The sequence below is a fragment of the Lampris incognitus genome, chromosome 17 (assembly GCF_029633865.1).
Source record: "Lampris incognitus isolate fLamInc1 chromosome 17, fLamInc1.hap2, whole genome shotgun sequence".
In the NCBI taxonomy this organism is placed as follows: Eukaryota; Metazoa; Chordata; class Actinopteri; order Lampriformes; family Lampridae; genus Lampris; species Lampris incognitus.
In genome coordinates this window covers 7,993,220-8,014,385 of record NC_079227.1, presented here as the reverse complement: position 1 = coordinate 8,014,385, position 21,166 = coordinate 7,993,220, and the positions used below count along the sequence as shown (strand labels likewise).

At 45.9% G+C, this 21,166-nt stretch overlaps 1 protein-coding gene across 1 annotated transcript; it reads right to left on the bottom strand.

Moving 5' to 3' along the window:
* Nucleotides 1-2,035: 2,035 nt before the first annotated feature.
* Nucleotides 2,036-19,495, bottom strand: spop (speckle type BTB/POZ protein). The gene is made up of 10 exons (XM_056297243.1): nucleotides 19,417-19,495; nucleotides 12,607-12,816; nucleotides 11,555-11,676; nucleotides 10,482-10,633; nucleotides 8,944-9,071; nucleotides 8,184-8,361; nucleotides 8,000-8,055; nucleotides 7,437-7,559; nucleotides 5,874-6,016; nucleotides 2,036-3,598 (listed from the first exon to the last, which is right to left on the bottom strand). The coding sequence occupies exons 2-10, from the start codon at nucleotides 12,682-12,684 to the stop codon at nucleotides 3,454-3,456; spliced, it is 1,125 nt and encodes a 374-aa protein (XP_056153218.1). The 5' UTR covers nucleotides 12,685-12,816; nucleotides 19,417-19,495; the 3' UTR covers nucleotides 2,036-3,453.
* Nucleotides 19,496-21,166: the final 1,671 nt, after the last annotated feature.

Genomic DNA, 21,166 nt, shown 5'->3' with positions numbered 1-21,166 from the left:
TTATTATTTCCAATTTCATTTCAGTCATGATCGTTTTCCTTTTCTTTGATGCATCACCATCACTTGCATCAGATTTACGCTTTGAAACCATGATTACGCGGGAAAACATGAAACATATAAGCGAAAACAACGCACACGTTTACACGACCCGACTTAAACCGGCGTTGTAAGTCCCTTGGGCCGACGAACCGCCTAAAACGCGCAGTGTTTTGAGCGTCGCGCAAAGTAGTTTATTAGTACAAACCAATGTGTAACTCTGTTTTTTTTTTAAATAATACACTTTACGGAGGTCGGTTCGTAAGTACGGGCATTCGCGAGTCCGGCGTTCGTAACCCGGGACTACCTGTACCAGTTGTCCATTCCTCTTTTTTAGTTGTACAATTACTTTATTATCTGTATTTATTGAATTTATTAGATTACTATTATTGTTACTTAGCTATGTTATTTATCGCTATCTTGTTTTTATGAGCAGGGCGTGGATTGATGGGGGGGGGAGTGGGGCGATGTTGTCTTAAAAGACAAATATGAATCTGTAATAATGTATTATCATATGTGCGGATTGTTGAATTAAAATTTGGTTATTAAAAAAAAAGAAGTCTCAATCAGTACCGCTTAGCAACCCCTGCTTATTTTTACAAGTCACTATGCTTCAGGAGAGCAGAAATATAAGATATGACACCTTTATGTCGCATTGGCAGTGTGAGGGTGGAGCAGCACCATGCAAACCCACAAACCGTCTTTGAGAAAAGTCCTACTAGACCCAAAAGCCGTGGAGGTTTTAGCTCTGATAACACCGCCATAGATGAGGATGAATCTTCCTCAGAACATTCTCAACTTGCATGCTGGCGGCACGTAAAATCCAAACAGGTTTGGCATTACGGTGGAAGAAAGACCCCCGTCTATGAGCAGACATGTCCTCGGCATCCGTCCCTTGAATCTTGCAGGTGCCAAACATCTGTGGATGGTCCACCAACTGACGGCCGGCATCAGTCTGTCAGTCTACTCTCCGACGCTGCTTCACTGGACACTGCTTGAGTGGGAATACATCAGGCTAGGGCCCAGGTTTAAAAAACACAAACAAACCATAAGCAAACATCCACCCTGCCGTAACATCCCTTTGGTAAGACACAAAATCCCTACTAGCCCCGGAGAAGCTGTTTGTGGCTGCTTATAACCTTTGCCCCCCAAAGAGAAAAGAGAATTTCTATTCTGAAGGTCAAAAGTCCATCCATCCATTACCCGAACCGCTTACATTGCTCTCAGGGTTGTGGGGATGCTGGAGCCTATCCCAGCAGTCATTGGGTGGCAGGCGGGGAGACACCCTGGACAGGCCGTCAGGCTGAGTCACGCAGACACAGGGAGAACATGCAAACGCCACACAGAGAACGACCCGGGATGACCCCCAAGGTTGGGCTACCCAAGGGCTCGAACCCAGGACGTTCTTGCTGTGAGGCGACCACGCTAACCACTGCGCCACCGTGCCGCCCGGTCAATGAAGTATTATAACGAATATATAAAATGAGTGAGAAAATCCCTACTTTAAGAGTGAAGCTCCACCTTCAAAGATCACAGAATCAGTCAGTTTCTAACTGCTTTGAGATTCTGTTCATCAAAACTGAATTATAATTAAAAGGCACAATTATTATCATTATTAAACTTCATTAATATACTGGCCCTGTGATGGTCTGGCGGCCTGTCCAGGGTGTCTCCCCGCCTGCCACCCAATGACTGCTGGGATAGGCTCCAGCATCCCCACGACCCCGACTGGGATAAGCGGCTTGGATAATGGAATGGAATAAATATAATGTCAGCAATAAATGTGTTGTAGCCTAACAGAAAAGCTTTCCTTTTGACCATGATGTTGCAGCTCTGTGGTAAATTCCTGTTCCCAGCCTCACTTGATCCGTCTCTAAAACACCAACCCCTTGAACAACTGCATTTATCTACCCAATACTACAGAACCAACTTCTAATCAGAAATATTTATCACATCACCAAACAAAATTCGCATTGCGTTCATTAAAAAATAGCTGTGGTTTATTCCTCTTGGAACAAAATTTTCAACGACTAGGAGTCACTTCTGTTTACCAGTAAAATCGACAGAAAAGGGTTCTGGGTGGCTTTCCAGCAGGTTTAAAGGAAAAGTCCGGATGGGCTCTGATGCGGTTCTTGTGTTTTTACATTCTGTCGATTCTGAACATTAAAACGTGTTCATTTTCATTTCATTTTCATTTGTCAAAGAAAACATCCGCATCTGCTTTTTTCGTTTTGCTGTCAAAAATGTTTTGTTGCCAAAACCATTGCGGTCTGCACAAATTCCTATTAAAAATAACGAGGATAGAGGGTAGATCTGAGCAAACGAAACAGAAGGTGAAATAAAGTAACATCGACGTTATGCCTGATTCAGTCCTCAAGTCATTTCTTAAACGAACGTAATGTTTCATCCTCTTCCTGTTGTCTCCGGGTCGGTTAGTCCAATATCCGAAGAATTTATTCTCTGTACTGATCCAAAGTCCGATCCGCCCACAAAACACGATTCTCAAAGAAACGTGCTCTGTCCTGCCCGCTTCCTGCACTGTCTTCAGGAATCAACACACACACATGGAAATGAATTGACACAGCTGAAATTTAAAATGGTAGGACATTTTCTTTGTTTTCAGTCACTTGAGCGCAATTCGGTTTAAAGGGTTCTGGTTCCCGGTCCGGGTCATCAGTCTGTGAAGTTTTCCTCAGCGTGTGCCTGCCTGTGGTTTTCCTGCTCCACTGCTGGTAGACATGGGACGAGGGGGCGGCCTGTGACCTTAGTGCAACGTTTACTCTCTTAAGAGTAAATATTTCAGACGTTTTTCGTCCAATCTTCGTTTGACTAGCCCTTGGTTGTGCTTCCCTGGGCTGTCTCGTTTGTGGCCGACAGATGATTTCTTCTGCAGGTGGTCGCTGGTCGGTTGGACCACTGAGTGTTTCTGCTGTAAACAGCGAAGGCAACACTAGAAAGCGCCGGACAGCAGAAGCAACCCTCCTCTAAAGTCTCCATGTTTCCAAACACCAGGACGTAGACTGGTTCTTTTGTTTTTTTCTTATGATTCTGGTTTTTCCTTGGAGGACGCTGGTCGTCACCTCTCTCAAAGGGAGGAGCGTATGGTCACCTCCTCTCTCACAGGGAGGAGTGTTTGGTTGCTACCCTCTCTACAGGAGGAGACAGGAAGTTCCTCCATCTTAAACAGACACAGACAGTAAGTGGGGGGGGGCAGTAAATAGGTAACACCTCTGGGAGTAAGTGTCCGTGCATGTGTGTGTGTGTGTGTGTGTGTGTGTGTGTGTGTGTGAGCGTGCATGCGTGAATATGTTGGGACTGTTTGAGGCATTTGTTCAGCCTGATGTGCAAGAATCCACTGTGTGTGCGTGTGTGTGTGTGTGTGTGTGTGTGTGGGTGAGGATCTGCTGTGTGTTTGTGTTAGGACTGTTTGAGGCGTTTGCGTGGAGGGCCGAGGAAGGGGCACTGGGCCGAGGCCAGTGAGCGATATGCCTCAGCAACCAGGTGAGGGTGAGAACCAACCATCGACTTCCATCCAGCTGTCTCCATTACCTCCGCTGCATGACTGCGGAGAGAGAGAGCAAGAGAGAGAGAGGGGCGGGGTGGGGATTAAAACAGTTTGAAAAACTGGATCTCCATGTCATAAAAAAAAAAAAAAACCTTTTCCTGACAACCTGAAAATGTTTTGAAATTTTAGAGAAATATGTGCACATGCAGACTAATAATCTGATTATGAACAGAGTTGTTGCCCGTACTTGAGAAAGTTATGTTAAAGTGAGGTGAACGTCAGAATTCAGCGTTAGCTTAACGTGATTATGAAACCAAGATTTTTGCTCAGTCCTCCGACTTACTTGTGCTTGTAAACATCTTAGTCAGGTCTCTTTTGTGTTTTTTCAAACTGTGTCTGTAAAAAGTCACCAGATACAGTGGACCAGAACAGTTAAAAACAGGTATCAGCAAACAAGCTAGCCAATGGCTAACTCTGAGATAGCGACGCTCATGTTGTTCTGAAATAATTCGTGAAGAACGGAAAAATAAAATGATTTCGTGCCTCGATCAGGCAGTGAAAGGAAGAAGTTTGGGAAGAGCAGATTTACCGACTGTAACAGATTTCATGTTTAGCAAAATATTACATGAAACTAATTACTCATCTAAATCGGGGTATCATTTGACATGCAGACATACTCAATGAAGCATGTTTAGATAAGTTTCAGTTTTCCATAATTTTCCTTTACAAGATAAACAAGTTTAACATCAAGCAATTTTTAAACTCAAAATGAGGCATCTTTCTTTCACAAGCAGACTGACAGATGTGGGAAAGAGTAATAGAGGCTAGAAGCTTGGTTAAGAGGAGAGTAACAGAAGCTAGGTTAAGAGGAGAGGAGTAGAAGCTAGGTTAAGAGGGGAGTAACAGAAGCTAGGTTAAGAGGAGAGGAGTAGAAGCTAGGTTAAGAGGAGAGTAACAGAAGCTAGGTTAAAAGGAGAGTAACAGAAGCTAGGTTAAGAGGAGAGTAATAGAAGCTAGGTTAAGAGGAGAGTAATAGAAGCTACAGTAATACAAACTAGGTTAAGAGGAGAGTAACAGAAGCTAGGTTAAGAGGAGAGTAACAGAAGCTAGGTTAAGAGGAGAGTAACAGAAGCTAGGTTAAGAGGAGAGTAACAGAAGCTAGGTTAAGAGGAGAGTACCAGAAGCTAGGTTAAGAGGAGAGTACCAGAAGCTAGGTTAAGAGGAGAGGTGTAGAAGCTAGGTTAAGAGGAGAGAGATAGAAGCTATGGTAAGAGGAGAGTAACAGAAGCTAGGTTAAGAGGAGAGGAGTAGAAGCTAGGTTAAGAGGAGAGTAACAGAAGCTAGGTTAAGAGAGTAACAGAAGCTATGGTAAGAGGAGAGTAACAGAAGCTAGGTTAAGAGGAGAGTAACAGAAGCTAACTGATGAACAGATGAACTGATTCAACTCTCATATGACAGGGTGCCAAGAGAGGAGGTATGGTATTGTATGAGAAAGTTGAGTGTGACAGAGAAGTATGTAAGATTGATGCAGGATATGTATGAGGGCAGTGCAACAGTGGTGTCAGGAGTGATTTGTGACAGAGGTTACCAGCAAGAATTAAAGGGAAGGTTTACAAGATGGTGTGAGACCAGCTATGTTGTATGGTTTAGAGACAGTGGCACTGATGAAAAGACAGGAGGCGGAGCTGGAGGTGGCGGCGCTGAGGTTGTGAAGATTTTCATTGGGAGTGATGAAGAAGGACAGGATTAGGAACGAGTATATTAGAGGGACAGCTCAGGTTGGACGGTTTGGAAACAAAGTAAGAGAGGCAAGATTGAGATGGCTTGGACATGTGTGGAGGAGAGATGCTGGGTATATTGGGAGAAGGATGCTGAATATGGAGCGGCCAGGGAAGAGGAAAAGAGGAGGTTTATGGATGTGAGGGAGGACATGCAGGTGGCTGGCGTGACAGAGGAAGATGCAGAAGACAGGAAGAAATGGAAACAGATAATCTGCTGTGGAGACCCCTAATGGGAGCAACCGAAAATAGTAGTAGTAGTAAGCAGACTGACACAGTCCAGGAAAGGGATCTTATGAAATCAAATAAACTTGATGTGCATGTATGTGTGAATGTAGAAGTGACCGTAACTGTGTGTGTGTGTGTGTGTGTGTGTGTGTGTGTGTGTGTGTGTGTGTGTGTGTGTGTGTGTGTGTGTGTGTGTGTGTGTATGTGTTTGCTAACTGGTTACATCCAGTTTTGATTTTGAGTTGGTCTATGCTCTGTGTGTGTGTGTGTGTGTGTGTGTGTGTGTGTGTGTGTGTGTGTGTGTGTGTGTGTGTGTGTGTACTAACTAGTTGATGAAGTCCACAGCTTGGGTTTTGAGCTGGTCTGCGCTGTGCAGATCTGCCAGGATGAGAATCTCTGCAGCGTTTTCCACAGACAGACTGCTGCACAGAGCGTCTTCACACATAACCTTCAGCCTCTCCAGAGCGTACTGTCACACCAGACCAGAGACAGAGATTGGACTTGACCTTCTACTTAAACAGAGAGAACACTTCAACCCAAAACTAACCTTTTACATAAAGGTGCTGCGTAATGGTAATTCAATGCTGCCCCCTAGTGTTGAAAATATGAATGGCAACAACTAATCCAAACAGACAACACAACCAGTATTTCAAATAGAAAGGTAGTGGTCACACAGCGTTTTGCAGATTCCTTACATTGCCATTTTCCAACACCTTGAGTAGAGCAGATATCAGTTTGCTGTGATCACTGTATGGTTTTGCGGAGGACTGTGTGAGCCAAAATGATTCAGACGGCCCGTCTCCTGTGTTTCTGAAAGCTGACATTACTGCATTGTTCAATGACGGTGCAGCATCGTAGTAAACTGATTCAACGTAAGGAGTGTGAAAACTGACATACGCCATTTACATGCTGTGTATTTACTACCCTTCAGTTTGAATTTGCTCGTGGTCTGTACTTTAATTTGTTGTCATGACCCGCACTGCTAAATGATAGAGGGCAGCGCTTCGATAGAAATGACACATGGCATATGTCACCAAAATATGAACGATGGAAAAAACAACATAAAGTCATATCTTGAAAAAAAAAAAAAAACCCCAAAATAATCTCCACCTTTTTTGACAAAGTGACAGGCTGGAGGATAGGTATTCTTCACATCACAGATTTGAGTCCAACATTTCAATCAACATGGGAAAATAACGGTACTCCAATTCACACTTCTTTTAAATTGCATTGACTTATTTTTGTTTTTTTGTTTTTTGTGGAACACCCACCCCCCTCTTTTCTCCGTAATTGTACTAGCCCAATTACGCCACTCTTCCGAGCCGTCCCGGTCGCTGCTCCACCCCCTCTGCTGAGCCGGGGAGGGCTGCAGACTACCGCATGTCTCCTCCGATACATGTGGAGTCACCAGCCACTTCTTTTCACCTGACAGTGAGGAGTTTCGCCAGGGGGACGTAGCGTGTGGGAGGATCACGCTATTCCCCCCAGTTCCCCCCCCCCAAACAGGCGCCCCAACTGACCAGAGGAGGCGCTAGTGCAGCAACCAGGACACACCTACATCCGGCTTCCCACCTGCAGACACGGCCAATTCTGTCTGTAGGGATGCCCGACCAAGGCAATGGAATACAACGCTACGCTACCTGGACGCCCCTGAAAAATTATTTCTAGTGCCCCGCAAAAAGGACAACCATTTGGAGGGGGAGTGTGTGTGTGTTTGTGTGTGTGAATCAATCAGTTAGTCTATGTCTCTCGGTCGCTCCACTCTGTACCTGCCGTCTCTTCTCTATACTGTCTGATAAAGCAAAAATTGGCAAAAATGTCCACGAACCCATCTCGGTCAGGTGTGTGCTTTGAGCAGTTGAGTTTGAGTGTTGAAATATTCCGTTTACCTTGTCAGCTGCAGCTAGCAGGTCGTCGGCCATCTTGTCCAGGTTGGGAGCCTTGTCTGTGTAGATGAAACACATCATTTCTTTGAAGACTTCGGGCTCCACATCGTTTATCTCCACACGGTTCTGACCGGGACAGACAAGGAAGAGAGATCAACACCACTTCCTTCTGTTTGACGTTATTCATTAAAATGGCTGCTGTAATTTGTAATGGGGAAAAAAGCGAGATCATTTGTTTTTAACATAAATATGTGCTTGAGGAGATAAAGCTACTACCAACATTTCTAGAATATTGAATCAAAGTAGAGCAGTCTCAACGTCCCACAACAGAATGCTTCCAAGATATTATATTTTTCCACTTTAGTTTGCACTGATAAATCCTCTCTCTGATCTTAAACTAGAACAGTGGACCTCTCTGCAGCTCTCAGTTTGGAGAGAAAGCGATTCATCCAGCATTTACCATTATTATTTACCTTACAGGAGTTATTTGACAAACTGTCATTTTCATATTTCACGTGCAGAGGCTCTGAAACAGACAAAACATAGATGGGGAGCATTGGTCTCACCTTTTTACTCTCCTCCATCTCATGTTCAAACATGGCGCTGAACACCGGGGAGCGTGCTGAAAGCCAACAACAATAGTAAAAGGAGAAAATTAAAAGAAAAAGTAAAAGGTGAACAGAAATCACGAGAAGGTTGAGCGAGAGAGAACGGTCAGTTTAGAGTTTAAGAGAACGTTTGCATGTGTACCTGCGAGGATGGCTTTGTGGGCCTGGAATTCCTGTCCGGCGACACACAGTGAACAATCTGTAAAGCGCGAATTTTCCCACAATCCTCCCAGCTCATCTGCCAGCCTGCAGTCTGGAACCTTCACCATGTTCATGGTGTTCTGACCTGAGATGTTCACGGAGTCTTGGACCACACTCACCTGAGACACACACACACACACACACACACACACACACACACACACACACACACACACACACACACACAGGAAGTGATCTCATAACCACCAGCAGCTATAGACTTGTAAACCCTGGACTTCAGTTAGACTCATTCTTAATCAAAGCATTCTTTCCTCTTATGTGCCATCAATTAATTATTCTTCTAAGGGCATCAACCGGTGGGATTCTCACTCCAACAAGTGGACAATGGTAATACAAGTACACACCGTATGGTGACAATACATATTTAACATAAGAAGCAGCTGATAACAGACTCAAGGTTACACTAGTTATCTTGTGCAAAACACTTGGCTCCCAATTTTACTGAGTAGCTCCCAGTAGCAGACTATGGTTGCACTGGACAGCTCCTAGTGACCAGCAGAATACTGTTGTTGATCTTTTGTGTTAAAAAAAAAAAAGGGGGATTAGAAATCTGAAACGAGATAATCATATCACCTCTTTCTGAATGAGTGTGGCGTTGAATGCCATTTATGTGTTGGTCACATGTCCAACTATCCTCCCCCATCAATCAGTAGTTTGGATGCCCTTTGAGCAGGGTTTACCTCACAGAAAAGCGTGAGCTTGTCGTCGGGTAGAAGACCGTTGGCCTCGTCCAACAGGAAGTCTCGACGAATGAACTTCTTGAAACCCCAGTCTTTGCCCTGAACAAAGCGATAGGCCCTCTGGCTCTCTGGTCAAGCGAACACAGAGAACACACCGTTTAGAAACCTACACACAGGCCAGCACAAGTTTAAGACTCGAGACACAATCAAAGTAGAAACTTACAACATGATGTGGCTGTATCGCGAACAAGTTACAAAATACCAGTCACAACATCATCAAACACTTGACCTCAACCTGAGCACTCTGACATAATCAGAAACAGACACTGCTGTAGATCCATTCCCCCCCACTCCTTTTCTCCCCAGTTGTATCCAGCCAATTACCCCACTCTTCCAAGCCGTCCCGGTCGCTGCTCCACCCCTTCTGCTGATCCGAGGAGGGCTGCAGACTACCACACGCCTCCTCCAATACATGTGGATTTGCCAGCCGCTTTCTTTCACCTGACAGTGAGGAGTTTCAGGGGTACGTAAGCGCGTGTCCCCCACTGTGCCCGCCCGAACAGGCGCCCCGACCGTCCAGAGGAGGTGCTAGTGCAGCAACCAGGACACACCCATATCCAGCTTCCTACCCACAAACACAGCCAATTGTGTCTGTAGGGAGGCCCGACCAAGCTGGGGGTAACACCGGAATTTGAACTGGAGATCCCCGTGTTGGCAGGCAACGGAATAGACCACCACGCCACCCAGACACCCCGTAGATCCATTCTAGAAATGTGTGTTTGAGGCATCCGGGTGGCGTGGTGGTTTATTCCATTGCCTACCAACATGGGGATTGGCGGTTTGAATCGCTGTGTTACCTCCGGCTTGGTCAGGCATTCCTACAGACACATGTGGGTATGTGTCCTGGTCGCTGCACTAGCACCTCCTCTGGTCGGTAGGGGCACCTGTTCGGGGGGGGGGGGGCTGGGGGGAATAGCATGATCCTCCCACGTACTACGTCCCCGTGGCGAAACTCCTAACTGTCAGGTGAAAAGAAGCGGCTGGCGACTCCACATGTATCGGAGGAGGCATGTGGTAGTCTGCAGCCCTCCCCGGCTCGGCAGAGTGGGTGGAGCAGCGACCGGGATGGCTCGGAAGAGTGGGGTAATTAGCCAAGAATAATGGGGGAGAAAAAGGAGGAAAAATCCCCCCCAAAAAATGTGTGTTTGTTAAACATTTTGTAACTCAGCTCGAAATCTAAATTTGCTATGTAGGTTAGTGCCAGCATTGTTTTTGTCAGTCAAAACTAGCAGTAAAACTAATGCTAGTTTGTTGACAGTTGTGGTGAAGCTATGGCCAGTTTCTTAACAGGGAATTCAAGTTAATGCTAGTTCACTGACAATGGTGAATCCATGGACAACCACCAGTATGGCATTATAGCGAATGCCATCTTGGTGAAACAGGAGAAAAGCTGATGCTAACTTTATTGACAGTGATCATGGTAATACTACCTTGGTGACACAGCACCGAAACTAATGCTACATTGCCTAGAGACTCACCCATGGCTTTGGTCTCCTCTCCCTTGGCGTTGAGGATGGAGAACTTGAACTTGGCTCGTACCTCGGCCTTGGGACAGCTGACCAGCAGCAGGTATAGAGACAGGTAGTCTTTACTCTCCTCATCCAGACCTTTGGGGTTCACTCGCAAACACCTGGGTTGAGGAAGAGGTCGGTCAGGAACTCAGTAGCGGAGGCGATAACCCTAATTTATGGTGTAGCCTATATTATGGTTTAATCCACAAACCCAGCATCTCTCCTCCACACATGTCCAAACCATTTCTTTCTTCTTCTTTTTTTCTCCCCTTTTTCTCCCCAATTGCACTTGGCCAATTACCCCACTCTCCGAGCCATCCCAGTCGCTGTTCCACCCCCTCTGCTGAGCCGGGGAGGGCTGCAGACTACCGCGTGCCTCCTCCGACATGTGGAGTCACCAGCCGCTTCTTTTCACTTGACAGTGAGGAGTTTCGCCAGGGGGACATAGCGCATGGGAGGATCACGGTATTCCCCCCCAGTTCTCCCTACCCCCGGACAGGCGCCCTGACCGACCAGAGGAGGTGCTACTGCAGCGACCAGGACACATACCCACAGCCAGCTTCCCACCCGCAGACATAACTGATTGTGTCTGTGGGGATGTCTGACCAAGCCAGAGGTAACACAGAGATTCGAACCGGCGACCCCGTGTTGGTAGGCAATGGAATAGACCGCTACACCACCCAGATGCCCCCAAATATAATTTTATGTTTTCTGCATCATATGTTCATACTTCAACACCCACCACAAAGATGGACCACTTCAGATTAAAAAAAAAGCTGATCATGTGATTAAATTCTATTCACATTTCATTTTTTATCTGACAAATACATTTTCAATCGGAAACACCTATCATGTGACATTATCCTAACCCAATGGAAACTGAACCCGTAACCCAAGCAAAGTTAAGTGGCAAGTGTTTTTAGTGCCTTGCTCTAGGGTATTTTCTGGAGTTTTCCACTCTAACTAGCAAGCTTTAGAAAGGGTCTGTTTTACGTATAGTACCAGAAATCAGATCATGGGGGATAAAAGAACAAACCCACCATTTGAGTTTGTCATTGGCTCCTGAAGAGAAGGTGGAGCTCTTGATGACCTCGCCCATCTCCTCACGACAAAAACTGAAGTTGTTGATGGTCCACATGTAGGAGAACTTCACTACTTTAATCTGGCGAGCAAACAGAAAACATCCCCCCGTATCTTAGACAGCAGACAGACTTCATGACAACAGGTTCATTTACATGTATCCCGGTAATTTGATCTACACACAGCAGTCGGCAGTACTCAGTACTCAGACTACGTCTGTTTTGGCATCGTTTTGGATTGATTTAATCAGATTCAAGCCATTACTGTTGTAAACAGAATGAGATTACCAGACGGATTTCTGCGCCATCTGTTATCATTAAGACAGAGTAAGACCGAAAACGCTTGCCTCCTCCATCAACACTGTGGAGGAAAAAGGTGTGATTTGATATTGCTATTAGAAAAAATATCAAATTTATTTGTAAAGCCCTAAATCCCAGCTCCTGTTACACAGGGCTCTTCGTTCACACCATAAATTTCCGGTAGATTCGGTAAACGGCACTGACTATGAGTGAACCGCCCTCTGTCCTCAGACCCGCTCATGTTTAACACTTAAGATTCGATTTACCTGTTAAATTAATCAATTATTTAACTAAACAGTGTGCTAACACGTTTCTTTGTGGCATTTTCCACTGCAAAAATGCCTGTTAACCGGCAAACAAAGAGAGAACATTAAGTTGGAAGAGTCTCTGGTTTAAGAGCCATGGGCTTGAAGTCAGTGATAATCTCATGTGTATGGCTTTGTTGGGTTGTTTGGCATTCTGTTAAATGCCCACACTAACACACATTCCTGCAAACACAACACCCCAGAACTGAAGTAACACAATGCAAATACCAATATCAACAACCATCATGCAGAGGTCCTTTTCATTTCATTCTAGTAGGCTGGTAGAATTTTGACAGGGGCTAGGATATTATGGGATGCATCATCCGATGCATCATCCCCCCCCTGAACTACAGAATAGATTCCCGACACAAAGTGATAACTGTCTGACAGACACTTGGGATGGCCTACCTGTGTGTAGCACCAGCTCTCTGCCACAGGCCCGCTGGACATTTCCGCTGGGGGAGGGGGGCTCGGGACTCTTGACATGGCCAGGGTTGCAGCAACTGTATGCGTGTGTGTGTGCGTGTGTGTGTGACAGGAGGTATCAGGAGGACGCTTCACTTCTAAATGTCAACACTCCTAACTCCCGTCTCCTTCGGTGAACAACGGGTGTCCGCCCTAGGCAAAACAGATCAAAAAGACGTCCATCATAACGCTGGCAGAATATTTAATGTTCTTTACACCAATGATCAAGATTGACAAAAGACACAGACACACTTACGCAAGGAAAACATCGCAGCAAAACCTTAAGCGATTTGTTGACATATGGGCCCTGACTAGGGCTGGTAGGAAGGATATGGACCCTGGTTACTGGTGGTAGGAAGGATATGGACCCTGGTTACTGGTGGTAGGAAGGATATGGACCCTGGTTAGTGTTGGTAGGAAGGATACGGACCCTGGTTAGTGCTGGTAGGAAGGATATGGACCCTGGTTAGTGCTGGTAGGAAGGATATGGACCCTGACTAGGGCTGGTACAAAGAATATGGACCCTGACGAGTGCTGGTAGGAAGGATATGGACCCTGGTTACTGGTGGTAGGAAGGATATGGACCCTGGTTAGTGTTGGTAGGAAGGATACAGACCCTGGTTAGTGCTGGTAGGAAGGATATGGACCCTGGTTAGTGCTGGTAGGAAGGATATGGGCCCTGACTAGGGCTGGTACAAAGGATATGGACCCTGACTAGTGCTGGTAGGAAGGATACGGACCCTGGTTACTGCTGGTAGGAAGGATATGGACCCTGGTTACTGGTGGTAGGAAGGATATGGACCCTGGTTAGTGCTGGTAGGAAGGATATGGACCCTGGTTAGTGCTGGTAGGACGGATATGGACCCCGGTTAGTGCTGGTAGGACGAATATGGACCCTGGTTAGTGCTGGTAGGAAGGATACGGACCCTGGTTAGGGTGAGGGGTGTAGGTTGGGTGTTAAGAGTTGATGGCACTGTCAAGCCATGTGAGGATGCTTGCGGATATTAAATGACGAAGTACCCACAGATCAGTACAGATGTTGAGTAGCTATGCAACAGGACTCCCCACACATTGTCTGTGCTGTTATAGCCAGGAGCGGCTCTAATGATCACAGACAAACCATTCTCTGAGATCAGTGGCACTTATTCCTGCACCACTATGGGTCATTTGTATGCGGGTTCTCGTTCCAACTCCATACTACAACAGCTGATTTCCCTTATCAACACAAATTCAACAAGATAGGGGAGGACTCCTCAAGTGAAATAAGCCGATGTAGTGTTGTTTGAATGAAACCTGCACACACATCCAGAGCATGTGGTGGAGGACCGCTGCTTTAGATGTGGGTGAGGCATCCACCTGGCAGATTCCCTTGTCTCTGAAGTTTATGGAGAATGGCTCTCTCCACTCTGTGCAGTTCGTACCAGTTTTTAAGACTTTCGTTCGGGGCCCCAGCCACATTTCAACACCTCATGGATCAGGCGCTACGTGCCCATTCTGCTTCTAAGCTGGATGATGCCATCATCCATACTGAGACCAGGGGCCAGCTCATGCAGCAGGTGGTAGGGCTGGGCAATATATCGACATTATATCAATATCATAACATAAGACTAGATATCATCTGGGATGTTGGATATCCTAACATGTGATATGACACATGTTGTCTTTTGCTGGTTTTAAAGGCTGCATTACAGTGACCAGATGCAATTTTCTGAACTTTTTAGACTGTTCTAGATGCTATACTTTTTGCCTCTACCTGTTTAGACATTGTATCCACATTACTAATGAGTGTTTAGCAAAAACTTCATTGTGTAAATGCTTTGTGAGAGCATGAACAGTCATCCCTATAATATTGCAAAAATATCGATATTGAAGTATTCGGTCAAAAATATCGTGATATTTGATTTTGTCCATATCGCCCAGCCCTTGCAGGCAGGAGCTGTGCTTGAGTCTTTGAGGCAGGTGGGGCTTATGTCTAACCCAAAGAAGTGTGCAGTTGGAGGGAGGTACCGCTCAGGTAGATAGGATGGCGTCTATCGCAGCCTGCCTGCAGCCCCAGACCAAAAAAGGTTAGGTGGTTCTTGGGGCTGTTGAGTCACCAGTCCCATAGCCAATCTTCTTCAAAAGTGTGCCCCAGCTCCGGTCCAGCACTCAGACCAGTGTGTTTGAGAGGGTCAAAACAAGTGATTTTTTTTTAAAATTTTCATGTACTTTATTGATCCCGTAGGGAAATTACGCTCTGCATTCAACCCATCCTAACTGTGTAGCTAGGAGCGGTGGGCAGCCGCCGTGCAGCACCAGGGGACCAACTCCAGTTCATTTTGCCGTGCCTCCAAGGGCACAGACAGGTGTACTAACCCCAACATGCATGTCTTTTTTTGATGGTGGGGGAAACTGGAGCACCCGGAGAAAACCCACCGCAGACACGGGGAGAACATGCAAACGCCACACAGAGGACGACCTGGGATGACCCCCCAAGGTTGGACAACTCCGGGGTTCGAACCCAGGACCTTTTTGCTGTGAGGTGACAGTACTAACCACTGGGCCACAATAATGTTTATACTAGGACTGTTAATGTATTACCAAATTCATTTCTAGGAAAATTTGTGGTGAGAAATTGATGGTGTAGATTTGAAATACAAAAATACCAATTTCATCCATCCATTACCCAAACCCAACCGCACCCCAAGGTTGGACAACCCTGGGGTTCGAAACCAGGACCTTCTTGCTGTGAGGCAAGTGCACTAACCACTGCGTCACCACGCCGCCCAAATCTGAACCCATTCCTAGACACACCTAACCTTGTTCTTCCCTTTATCTACAGACAAGACATGTTCATTGGTGGGCTGGGGGCTGTTTTGTCCCAGGAGTTAGAGGGGGTTGTCTGCCCATTTAAAACTGAGCAATATATCCATATAATAAGGACATTGTGATGAGACTATATAGCGTCTGGGATTTTGGTTATTGTAGTATTGTGATATCATTCCCTGGCATTAAAGGCGGCATTAAAATAAAGTGATACATCATCATCATCATCATTTTCTGCCGCTTATCCGGGACCGGGTCACGGTGGTAGCAGGCTGAGAAGGGCAGCCCAGACGTTACTTTCCCCGGCCACATCCACCAGCTCCGCCTGGGGTATCCCAAGGCGTTCCCAGGCCAGCTGGGATATATAATTCCCCCAGCGTGTCCTGGGTCTGTCCCGGGGGTCTCCTCCCAGTCGGTCGTGCCCGGAACACCTCCACAGGGACTGTGGAGTAAAGTGATACTTTACTTCACACTCCAGTAAAATGATACAATGTTCTGAATGTATTAATTATTTTAGCTGAGTGAAATGAACAATAAACGTTTTTATCTTCTTCTGTCATCATAGCCACATTACTAATGATCATTTCTCAAAACTGCCTCATATGTAATTACCTTAGGAAAGCAACAATAATCATTTCCAAAATATAGTCATAGAAATAGGTATATAGATAGAGGTACTCAGTCAAAAATTTCCTATTTGATTTTGTCAGTATTGCCCAGCTCTATATCCAGTGCTGCACATTGGCTAAAAGCTCTCCCAACGTGAGGCTAAGTACAGCACAACAGTGTGGTTTCATGCCACAAAAGAGCACTAAAAATGTGATGTTTGCTTCAAGAATGTTGATGGAGAAGTATTGAGAAGGTCAGAAGGCGTTACATTTGTGTATTCAGAGAAAGCATATGACAGTGTGCCTATAGAGGAGGTGTGGTATTGTATGAGGAAGTCGGGAGTGGCAGAGAGGTTTGTAAGAGTGGTGCAGGATATGTATGAGGGCCGTGTGACAGTGGTGAAGTGTGCGGTAGGAATGACAGATGGGTTCAAGGTGGAGGTGGGAATACATCAAGGATCGGCTCTGAGCCCTTTCTTGTTTACAATGGTGATGGACAGGTTGATGGACGAGATCAGGCAAGAGTCTCCGTGGACTATGAAGTTCACAGATGACATTGTGATTTGTAGTGAGAGTAGGGAGCAGGTTGAGGAGAGCCTGGAGAGGTGGAGGTATGCACTGGAGAGAAGAGGAATGAAAGTCAGCTGGAGCAAGAAGGGATACATCTGCGTGAATCAGAGGGAGGACAGCGAAATGGTGAGGATGCAAGGAGTAGAGGTGATGAAGGTGTATGAGTTTAAGTACTTGGGGTCAACTGTTCAAAGTAACAGGGAGTGCAGAAGAGAGGTGAAGAGAGTGCGGGCAGGGTGGAGAAGAGTGTCAGGAGTGATTTGCAACAGAAGAGCACAAGCAAGAGTTAAAGGGAAGGTTTACAAGATGGTAGTGAGACCAGCTATGTTGTACGGATTAGAGACGGTGGCACTGACGAAAAGAGAGGCAGAGTTGAAGATGCTAAGATTTTCGTTGGGAGTGACAAAAAAAGGACAGGACTAGGAATGATTATATTAGAGAGACAACTCAGGATGGACGGTTTGGAGACAAATCCAGAGAGGTGAGACTGAGATGATTTGGACACGTGTGGAGGAGAGATGCTGGGTATATTGGGAAAAGGATGCTGACTATGGAGCTGCTAGGGAAGAGGAAAAAAGGCAGGCCAAAGAGGAGGTTTATGGATTTGGTAAGGGAGGACATGCAGGTGGTTGGCATGACAGAAGAACATGCAGAGAAAAGGAAGAGATGGAAACGGATGATCCGCTGTGGCGACCCCTAACGGGAACAGCCAAAAGTTTTAATAGTAGTAGTAATTGTTTGTTCTTATTTTCCACTTCACACAGAAAAGATATCTACCATCGCATAATTCTTACTGTCTAGACGTTGAAATATATTTTGATAACCTTTGCTCTATTGACATTTCAATAGATAATGTCAAATGTTCTTTATGTTTTCCACTTTCAAATGCCCTGTTGATGTCTGCACAAAGACTACGTCCCAGCATGTTCAAACTTACATGACTCTCCATGAACATGAACCAATAATAACATCAGTACAACAACTGGACTCCTGCAATGCAGAACTAAGCATCATAAGGAAGTTCAAAGGGTGTAATTGTGTGACTGTTGAATCAGATACATGAGAATAACATGGAGTCTGCCTGCCTGTAAACTCAGATACATGTGAACAACATACAAACCACATAATAAAAATAATAATAATTACATTTATACAGCGCAAGGAGGACAGGATTAGGAACAAGTATATTGGACGGACAGCTCAGGTTGGACGGTTTGGAGACAAAGCAAGAGAGACAAGATTGAGATGGTTTGGAAATGTGTAGAGGAGAGATGCTGGGTATATTGGGAGAAGGACGCTGAATACGGAGCTGCCAGGGGAGAGGAAAAGAGGAAGGCCAAAGAGGAGGTTTATGGGTGTGGTGAGAGAGGACATGCAGGTGGCTGGTGTGACAGAGGAAGATACAGAGGACAGGAAGAGATGGAAAGGGATGATCCGCTGTGGTGACCCCTAACGGGAGCAGCCCAAAGTAGTAGTAGTAGCAGCAGCAGCAGCAGCAGTAGTAGTAATATAGCACTTTTCTAGACACCCAAAGCATTTCACATTGAAGGGGCTAATAGACAAAGCCTGCTTGCTGCCTGTTCATTTTGGAATTCCAAACCCAGAAGTACCAAAAAGTGTCCTATTATCTACAGACCAGCCTCTCTCTCTCTCTCTCTCTCTCTCTCTCTCTCTCTCTCTCTCTCTCTCTCTCTCTCTCTCTCTCTCTCTCTCTCTCTCACACACACACACACACACACACACACACACAGCTCCACCTTTCTGACCACTGACATAATTAAAAGCATAGCTAAAACTGGTAACTGTTGGCTGAAATAGAAATAATGATCTTGTACCTGCCTAGCAACATGAATCTAGCTAGTTTGATCTGTCTATCACACTTATTACTGTGATATTAGCTACGATGAGTAATTCCACTACACTAACAGTACTATGGCAACACTACTATCACTACCATTTCTATTACACCAACTACTGCTGCGACACTATTACAACTATTTCTACTACATTAATACTACTACTGCAGACAGCAACACCATTACTGCTAGTACTTCTATTACACTAACAGTACTACTGCTATTTCTAATACACTAACACTGCAACGCCTTTACTCTTGCTTCTACTTCACTAACACTACTGACCACTGCAACACCACTATTACTTGAATACACCAATACTACTGCTGCAGCATTTACGACTGAAACGCCATTACGACCACTATTTCTACAATACTGACAGTACTTCTAACACTACACCAATTACTATTTCTGACTGACTCAATACTGCAACTGCTTCTGCACCTATAACGCTCATGCAACAAATGTACTACATCCGCATGTCACTCGCCTTGGGCCGGCGATCATCACAATCCCAACTCATGTACCCTGTCATCACAATAATCCTGAATAAAATAAAGCCCACCATACTTCGAATTATCCCCCATTCCGCTGGCGTTTTTTAAAAAAAAGAAGAAGAAGGAGGAGGCGTAAATCACTTCGCGAAAGCGGCACTAGCTTAACGTCAAACGGTAACCATGACAGACTGACATTAGCTCGCTGGCTGTAATGAGGGGAATCCTTCGCGCTAACAGTTAGCCTAGCCTAGCCTAGCCTAGCCCCCTGAACGAGTTGAGCCAAACAAAAAAGGTCAGGAATGCGCCCGTTTCACAAACACCGACACGGCCGCGTCGGCAGTGCGATTCCGCCGCCTCCCCCCCGCCCGCTTTAAACGGAACACGGCCACGTCGGCGTGTACGTTCAACGAAACTCACCTTCCCGTCTAATTACGCCGCTACTTATCCCGGATTTTCTGTTGTTGTTAGCTCGATGCTAACTGGCTCGAAATCTGGAAAATCTTTACCCGCGGCGTCCGTCGACGAGCGCCGCCTGCTGTGTCGGAGTGTAATGACGACGCGACGCACCCAATTATGGGGAGGAATCGGCGTGAAGTGAAACCGAACGCCGTCTCCCCCGCCCCGCCCCGCCCCCAGCCCCGCCCCCCAGCCCACGGCGGCGCAACACAAACAAGTGTAAGCAGTCAGTCCCTGGTTTTCTTTAAACAAACAACACTTTTCAGATCATATCTATAGGGTAACTGGTGTTGTACAACATGGGCGATTGGGATCTGTGCGGTCATTCTAGAACAAATGTATCTTAATGTTTGATCGTCAGAGTGGATGAACTACAGCAGGCGGCCCGCGGGCCACGTCCGGCCCGTGACGGGTCGATTTACGGTCCGCGAGAATTTTTGGCGAAATGCCGGAAGGAAGAATTTTTTTATTTCCCTACCCAAAAAAAAACAACTGTTAATTTTTTTTTTTGGAAATAAAAAATCCGGCACCCGGACTGAACTTTTGGCCACTACTGTATGTGAAATAATTAATTTCTTAGTGTAAACTATTAATAAGACCCGTTAATTCACGGGTCTGACCCTTTAGCCGAGCGGTTAGTGATTCCGCCTTGTGGTGCAGTACACTCCGTTCGAATCCCGCACCGGGCAAGAAAATAACCGGTTACATTGGTGGCAGCGGCGGGATCCGGAAGTGTGCAGATCCTCAGAGGTCTCTTCGGAGCGCGGGAAGAACAAAGCGCGAGGGCGCGCTTCCGGGGAGAGTGACGACTGTAAACTAGTAATAAGACACGTTAGCCCCCTAGCTAACGGGTCTGACCCTTTAGCCGAGCGGTCAGCGGCGTCGCCTTGGGGTGCATTACACCCCGTATCGAATCCCGCACCGGGCAAGAAAATAACCGCTTACATTAGTAAAAGTAAGACTAGTAATATACCGAAAAATAGATGAAAACTCTCTGTTTAAATTATTATGCCTGCAACGTATCGACACCAAAACAAACTAACGAACAACATGCTGCTGGAGGTTGAGTGGCCCGTGGCCCTAAAAGTGGCCTGCTATGAAAAGTAATTGGGGACCCCTGAACTACAGCATACCGAGGTTTTTATTCCGACCAAGAAATTACACACCTGTGTCTCCTAACCAAGTTCCTCAGCAAAGACTCTACTGGTTGATTATTGGGATCAGGTATGTTGGAACAAAAACCTTCACCCACACTGGCCCTTTCTGGATAAGATTGCCCCCCCCCCTTATGATGCGTTAACCTTCACCCACACTGGCCCTTTCTGGATAAGATTGCCCCCCCCCTTATGATGCGTTAACCTTCACCCACACTGGCCCTTTCTGGATCAGATTGCCCACCCTCAGCAATGTCATTGCCAGTTTAGTCCTGAATGTCCACATCATTGTTTTGTATTCGTATACAAAACAATGGAATTTTTTTTTTGAACATTTATTTAGGACTTAGAAATGCTTTCATTTAACGTTCTGTCTCTGGACAAATTCGTTCTGCTGTTTGCATCAGGCGTCTTGGGACTGCAGAGAGAGAAGAGGACCGAGACATGTTCCCCTTTACGGTAGAACTTCTCGTCAAATGCCATGTAAGGAAAGATCTGCTCAACATGTTAAATGGTCACCATCTATGGAATATTTTTGGGACTACAGGGGGACATAG

What these genes read in the sequence shown, in the direction of transcription:
- spop (XM_056297243.1), bottom strand. Translation starts at nt 12,684, where the DNA reads ATGTCAAGAGTCCCGAGCCCCCCTCCCCCAGCGGAAATGTCCAGCGGG. An exon ending in GCCAATGACAAACTCAAATG is followed by an intron (nt 10,634 to 11,554) that starts GTGGGTTTGTTC and finishes TCCTCAACCCAG; the next exon opens with GTGTTTGCGAGTGAACCCCA. An exon ending in GCTGTGGACTTCATCAACTA is followed by an intron (nt 3,599 to 5,873) that starts GTTAGTACACAC and finishes CTCTCTCCGCAG; the next exon opens with TCATGCAGCGGAGGTAATGG.